This window comes from Myotis brandtii, unplaced genomic scaffold, assembly GCF_000412655.1.
Source record: "Myotis brandtii unplaced genomic scaffold, ASM41265v1 scaffold55, whole genome shotgun sequence".
Classification (NCBI taxonomy): domain Eukaryota; kingdom Metazoa; phylum Chordata; class Mammalia; order Chiroptera; family Vespertilionidae; genus Myotis; species Myotis brandtii.
Window position 1 is genome coordinate 2,512,516 of NW_005370042.1, and position 7,734 is coordinate 2,520,249.

The 7,734-nt window shown below is 50.3% G+C and overlaps 1 protein-coding gene across 7 annotated transcripts in view; it reads left to right on the top strand.

Moving 5' to 3' along the window:
• TPD52 (tumor protein D52) overlaps positions 1-7,734 on the top strand; it is a 33,647-nt gene that overhangs the window by 8,757 nt on the left and 17,156 nt on the right. For all 7 annotated transcript variants that reach the window (XM_014549363.1, XM_014549362.1, XM_014549365.1 and 4 more), the window contains exon 2: positions 7,470-7,585. In XM_014549363.1, the coding sequence (XP_014404849.1) occupies positions 7,470-7,585 (116 nt within the window). The remainder of the gene's footprint in view (positions 1-7,469; positions 7,586-7,734) is intronic.

Genomic DNA, 7,734 nt, shown 5'->3' on the forward strand with positions numbered 1-7,734 from the left:
CTCCATCACCACGCAGTGCTCCCCAGTCTCCGCTCCATCACCACGCAGTGCTCCCCAGTCTCTGCTCCATCACCACACAGTGTCCCCCAGTCTCTGCTCCATCACCACGCACTGCTCCCCATTCTCTGCTCCATCACCACACAGTGTTCTCCGTGTCTCTGTATCTTTACATGATGTTCTCCTCTCTGGATCTCTGTGTCCAAATGTCCTTCTTCCTGTAAGGACACCAGTCTTGGATGAGGGCCCACCCCAATCTAATATGATGTTATCTTCACTCAATTACATCTGCAAAGACCCTGTTTTCAGGTACTGGGCTTAGGCAGTCTAGTCAACCTTTTTGGAGGACACAACGCAACCCAACACCATCTAATTTCAAAGTTCATGTTTGTCTCTTTCTATTCTCTAAAAAAAATCTCTGTCCCCACTTTCTTCTTCTTTATAGTTTGAACTCAATGATGCAAAATTCTATTCAGATCTAAAATTGTCTGACAATGGCTGAAAAGGTTTTTTCTAAAATGTTTTTTTATTGACTTCAGAGAGAGGAAGGGAGAGGGAGAATCCTCGACCAGCTGCCTCCTATACACCCCACACTGGGGATTGAGCTGGCAACCCAGCATGTGCCCTCACTGGGAATCGAGCCATGACCTCCTGGTTCAATGCTCAACCACTGAGCCATGCCGGCCGGGCATAGCTGAAACGGGTTTAATTGATGGTCACAGAAAGTCTTAAAGGAAGCAGTTGGCTTAATTGGGTGAAGAGTCAAGGACTGTTGGGGTGGCTGCTCCCACATGGGCCTGGGCTGCACCCATAGCACCTGAGCAGGAGGTGCTCACTGAACTCCCCATCACGGCTTCATGGTAATTGTAGGTTCGAAATTCGTATGCAAAGGCATTGCTTCCTTCCCTGGCTGACGTTTTTGGGAGTCTGTGGGGAGGACGTGGCTGTCCGTGGGAACGTACAGAGAAACTTCATTTGAATAAACCCTTACCCCATAAACCGGTTCACACAGAACATCTGTTAGCATCGGCTCTGACCCAGCCCTGACTGAGGAGGAAGGTAAGGTGTGGCGGCCGGATGGTCGTCCAGACTGCTCAGACGGGAGTCCTCCCTTCCTCATTCTTCCCAGCTTTCCTCGCGCTGAAGCCTGAAGAACTTCATTCTCCTCAGATGACTAACGAGTTCCTCGAAGTCGGAAGCATCTTATTTCAGCACAGCTAAGGCACCAGGAATTTTTGCCCTTCTTTTTAAATCTTAAAAGTTTACTGTCTTAGAGTTCCCATGGGTGGGTAGTCTGGAAGACAACACAGATGTCAAGAGGAACCATTATTTTATGTTCCATTAAGGGGGGAAAATTGCTTTAAGTTAAAAAAAAAAGTTATTTTCACTTAAGATTTTAATTTTATGCTCATGGACATGCTTTCAGATTTGTTCAGACACATACATTGGTCATACCCCTCCTGTGCATCCTTTTTAAAGAAAAATAAGTGGAAGTTTTCCAGAAACATATCCACGTGCCCTAACTTACCTGAATTGCTTGTCAACTAGGAGTAATCCATGTTTGTTTTGTTTATTGAATGAATGGCAAAACGCCTGTGATGCAGCCTTTCTTAAGAGAGCGGCCTCCATTGTCTGAGCCACTCAAACCTGTTTTGTAAATTTTGAGGCCGGCTTGCAGGTGGTTAAACAACTCTGCCCCTAGGACTGCTTACCTGGCAGGTTGTACAGTGCACCTCAAGTTCACAGATGTAAAAGGCAGAACTGTGCCTTAGGTTTGAATGGGAAGAAACTCCAGTCTCTGTCCACCTTCTCCATCGCCCCCTGGCGGTGGGCTCACCTGGCCCCAGCGGCCTGTCTGTCGGCTCCAGGCTCCCCCGCCCCAACCTCTCCAAGGGGACCTCATGGGTGAGATTGAAGACAGGCAGACCGTCTGTTTGCACAACTAGAAGAAGAATCGAGGAAGTGGCTAAGATGTTAATAACCTGGTGGAACAAATTATTGCCAATATTCAGTCATTTGGGCTCGATCGTGGTACCTGTGACTTTCAAGCCAGGGATCCCCGTGCGTCCCCACACCCTGTGGGGAACGCCTGGCCCTCTGCGTCCACCTTCCCTCTGGACTTGGCCTTTGACCTCCCTGCTCATTGGCATCTCTCTAAGAATAAGAGGAAGAGGTTAGTCAGAGCGACCTGCGTTTGAATGTCACCTCTGTGCGCAGTTTGCTGATCTCAGAGGGCCTCCATTTCCTGATGGAAATAAATACCCACTCCGGTGCTGGTGGTAGGTCTTTTGTTTTTATGGATTTTTTATGAGATCACATGGAAATCTCCCTGGTGGTGTGTGAGACCTCAATAAATATCCGTCATATTTCGTCCTCCTTCTCCGAGTTTTAAAAACAGCTTTCCATCAGATTTGAGGGGGAACATTAAAGTTAATAACCAAGTAAGAATTTTTTTTATTATAGTTTTGAGTAATGGGTATATACAGTAAAATGTTTCCATTTCCCAACTTGCATGTTGCTAGTGAGAAATTAATATCTTTTCTCCCCAAAGCCAGATTTCATCTCTACAGTAAATACTGCTCTCCCACTGAGCGTAGGGAAACGGGGCAATATTAGCTAGAAAATCTGCTAAGGCAGCGGTCGCCAACCTTTCGGACCTCGCGGACCACCAGAGGTCAGTGGGCCACTGTTGGCAATCGCTGCTCTAAGGCCCCATTGGGATCCGCAGGTGTGGGGAATGGCCTATTTCAGTGATGGCGAACCTTTTGAGCTCAGCGTGTCAGCATTTTGAAAAACCCTAACTTAACTCTGGTGCCGTGTCACATACAGAAATTTTTTGATATTTGCAACCATAGTAAAACAAAGACTTACATTTTTGATATTTATTTTATATATTTAAATGCCATTTAACACAGAAAAATCAACCAGAAAAATGAGTTCGCGTGTCACCTCTGACACGCGTGTCATAGGTTCGCCTTCACTGGCCTATTTGGACCTGATGCAGCAGTTGCTTTTGATCTCATGTGCCAGCTGCTTGTACTGTGTGCAGGGTCGTTTTTATTGTTGCTTCTAGTGGCTTCCCAAGTCTGACCTCTTAGCCCCGACTCTTTATTTGTATGTATTTTGGAAATCAGTGATTTGAAGCGTGTGCTTTAAAATCAAACCATCTGCCCTGACCAGTTTGGCTCAGTGCATAGAGCGTCGGCCTGCGGACTCAAGGGTCCCGGGTTCGATTCCAGTCAAGGGCATGTACCTTGGTTGCGGGCACATCCCCAGTGGGGAGTGTGCAGGAGGCAGCTGATCGATGTTTCTCTCTCATCGATGTTTCTAACTCCCTCTCCCTCTCCCTTCCTCTCTGTAAAAAATCAATAAAAAATATTTTTAAAAAATAAATAAAAAATAAAATCAAACCATCTAGGTTCCACATCCTAACTGCACCGTGTTTTCAGATGTGACCCTGGGCAGGTTAACTTCTGTGAGCCTCAGGTGCCTCGCCTACAAGTGGCAGGTGACCCACCTCACAGACATGCCGCCCGTGAACAATGGAACACTCAGACCGCCCGCTGGGAGAGGGCAGCCTGCGCTCCGTGATGGCTGTGGTGGCGAATAGTTTTCCCAAGTCACGCCTGTCTGCGGTGCTGGTGATCTCAGCATCCACCGTCCTGTTCTCCTTCGTGTCCTCTATTTCCTATTATTTCCCTCCCGTTGAAACCGCACCTTTAAAGTATATATAATGCTGATCATTTGCTGCCACCTGCAGGCTAATATGGGGAAAGCAGGACATGTAATGTGCTGACTTTCTTCGATTCTGAATATAAAATCTCACGGTCGTCTTGGAGGCCCCAAGGCCAACTGGGGGCAACCCCATGCCCCCATTTTCTGCGCTATTCTCCTTCCCTGGTACTCTAACTACATACGTGAATGATATTCGAATCCCTTTAGATTCTTTCTGGAATTGGGCAGCTATGCATAAAGCACTGTGAGTAATCAGAGACTGAAGTTTCCTGCTGAAGTAGATTTGCGAAAGGCTGTTTATGAAAAAGTATGAAAGAATCCTTGTTATATAAGCCATGGTTTAGCATCTGAGTTTTGGGGTCTTGGGGGGCTATCTTGTTCTGGTTGTAGAAGTTGAAAGGTCTGAGGAAAACATTAAAAATAAATAATGTTGCCCTGGCTAGTATGGCTCAGTTGGTTGGGTGTTGTCCCCTGCACTAAAAGGTTGCTGGTTTGACTCCTGGTCGGAATATACCCCGGGTTGGGGCTTGGTCCCCGGTAGGGGGCGTGCAGGAGGCAGCCAATCAATGTTTTGCTCTCACATCAATGTTTTCTTCCTCTTCCTCTCTCTCTAAAAATCAATAAAAAAAGTTAAAAAAAATAAATAACGTTTATAAGGAACTCTCTTATGGTTCCTTCTGTGATGCCTGTATGATTGCTACCTGTATGCTTGTCTTCCATTTTCAACCTCACACTCCTTTGTAACGTAACCTGGTGTTGGGATGCATTTGCAAGCACACGTGGACCCGGGATGGTTTCTCACAGCACCTCGCAGCGCCGTGCCCACAGTTTGAATCGTCCGCAGTTGGGTCGCCCTGTCACTGCCGAATAGCGGGGGGGCGGGCCAGTGAGGCCTTGGTGCTGAACTGCAGGTTGAATTTGTCCTGAAAACCGTAGGGGTCGACTGAAGGATTTTACCTGGGGAGTGACATGATCAGATTTCTATCCTAGAAACAGTACCCAGGCACCCTGTTCCCAGCTGCTTCGGGGGGAACCTGTTATTCTTGGAGCCTCGCCACCCCTGACTGTCCCTCCCTCCCTGGTGTTGTCTGCAGGAGAGGGCTCACCCTGGTCTGTTGGCCACTCCAGTTTGTGGCCTCAAATAGTTTCATGTGTATTATTACTGTGATGCCTTTAGCGATTCTGTGAGCACCTTTCAGTAGGCACTGTTTTGATATTGTTATACTAGTGGTTGATGTTATTGTAATTACTAACTACCATTGTGCAGTTAACATGCACTAGGCTGTGTAGCAAGTGTCCTTGTAAATTACCTTTTACCAGATGTGCACACCTGTGTGTCATTGACTCACCCTCCTCGTAGCCTGGCTGCTCGCTGGCGCCTGCTGAACGGCATGGTATTCTTCCTTCTTCCTGTCCACCTGGTGGCTAGTCTGTCATCGGCTGCGGGCACCTTGCTCTGGGTGGTGCCACATGGCTGCCGTGGCTGAGCTGGCATTTTCCAGGGATGATGTGGGGCGGGGTGGAAAACAGCCATGGTGTCTGTGATGCTCAGTGGTCCCCCACGTAAAAGCACCTGCTGGCTGCGTGGGAGACTGAGCACACGCACCTGTGACAGGGAGGCACCTGTGACAGGGAGGCACCTGTGACAGGGAGGCACCTGTGATGGGGGGCACCTGTGACAGGGGGGCACCTGTGACAGGGAGGCATCTGTGACGGGGGCACCTGTGACAGGGAGGCACCTGTGACAGGGAGGCACCTGTGACAGGGAGGCACCTGTGACAGGGAGGCACCTGTGACAGGGAGGCACCTGTGACAGGGAGGCACCTGTGACAGGGAGGCACCTGTGACAGGGAGGCACCTGTGACAGGGAGGCACCTGTGACAGGGAGGCACCTGTGACAGGGAGGCACCTGTGACAGGGAGGCACCTGTGACAGGGAGGCACCTGTGACAGGGAGGCACCTGTGACATGGGGATACCTGTGACATGGGGGCACCTGTGACATGGGGATACCTGTGACATGGGGGCACCTGTGACATGGGGGCACCTGTGACAGGGGGACGGACGGGCGGACTGTGACACAGGAATAGGATATAAGGGGCACGAGGAGCTTGGTGAGCAAGATAAATAATATGTAAACGTGGTACTTTAAAAAACTTAAAGTAAAGTAACTCATAATGAGCAAAATACTAACGTTTTAAACAAAGACAAGAGCAGGAGCAGTGCTGTGCAAAGCTGTTTTGGAGCCTGTGGCAAAATTTGGGTATTTGGTTCATTGTGGGTTCTTTGAATTAACTTTGATTTTTACAAATGATTGCATTAAGAATTAAAATTGCTCATAGTGAGTTTTTTGGTGCCCCTTAAATTTTGCACCCATGGTGTGGGGGCTCACTAGTGGTGGGCGGAGCGAGGACAGAGCTGCTGCCTCCCTGGTCTTGTGCAGGAATGCTGGGACTGTGGGCTCTTCCTGCAGGAGGAGCCGGCCCGCTCTGCCCCAGGGCAGCGGGCACCGCTGCGACTGGTCTTAAAGAATGTGGAGAGTTCACATGGGCGCTGGTCTTTTCTCTGAATATACACATTAGGGGTTGCCAGGGCGGCCTGGATAACACACACACACACACACACACACACACAACACACACACACACACACACACACGTATATGTACAGGGTGGGGCAAAAGTAGGTTTACAGTTGTGAGTATGCAAAACACAGTTTATTCTTATATTATTTAACTAGAGGCCCGGTGCATGAAATTCATGCATGGTAGGGTCCCTAGGCCTGGCTGGCGATCAGGACCGATCTGTGGGGCGACTGGTGGGGTGATCGGGGCCCCTGCTTGCACCCACCTTGGCTGGCCTGGCACTGCCCGCTTGTCGCCCCTGCCCCCCACTGCTGCCGGTCACCTCCCTCTGCAGGACAACCAACAGGGCGATGGGGGGGGGGGCCCGTTGGCACCCACCTTGGCTGGCAACCTGGCGCCAGCCGCTCGCTGGCCCCACTCCTCACTGCCACGGTCGTGGCCTGCGGGCTGGGGGCAGCTTCTGCATTGAGTGTCTGCCTCCCTGGTGGTCAGTGCACATCATAGCGACCGGTTGTTCCACCGTTTGGGTTGCATATTAGGGTTTTATTATATAGGATTATTGTATTATTTTCCATACAAACAACTGTAAACCTACTTTTGCCCCACCCTGTATGTGCGTGCATGCCACACACACACACACAAAAGCTACGAGAAGGTGTTTCCTACACCCACTCCCTAGTGGAAGGAAACAGGCCGAGTGCTCCGCGGTTCCCCCTCGCCGCGGGGTGCTGTGTGGGTTCACAGCCAGAGGAAGCCAGAGCCTCCTGGAGTGCCCCCACCCACCCCCGATTCCTGAGAATTACTAGTGGTGCCGAGTCACTGGTTTAGGATTGCAAGCCTCGCCAAGATTTCATTCCTGGCCTTGTCACTCCTCGGCTTCGCAGTGACTATATCATGACTGAGGACATGAACAGAAACTGAGCAAATGCTGTGCTTTCTAAATTCCAGCTTTGGCAGAGTCGAAGCTGGTGGTTTTTTGTGGTTAGCGCCGAGTCTCTTGTGGCCCTTTCTGGGCAAACTGGGTTGGTTCAAGGGGCAGACAGATGATGCGTGGTCCACCCTCACTGCGTGACTCTGGCTGGGGCGGGGGCGGGCGTAAAGGAAGACCGTGCTCAGCTCGCATGTCTTACAGCCTTTCTTTGTAACCCCGACAAGGTCTGCTGAGAACAGACCCAGTCCCCGAGGCTGGAGAGGATGCTGCTGCCACGATCAGTGTCACGGAGACCTTGTCCGAGGAGGAGCAAGAAGAGCTGAGGAGCGAGCTTGCAAAGGTGGAAGAGGAGATCCAGACTCTGTCTCAGGTGCTGGCCGCGAAGGAGAAGCACCTGGCGGAGATCAAGCGGAAGCTGGGGATCAGCTCCCTCCAGGAGCTCCGGCAGAACATTGCCAAAGGGTGGCAGGACGTGACCGCGACGCCTGC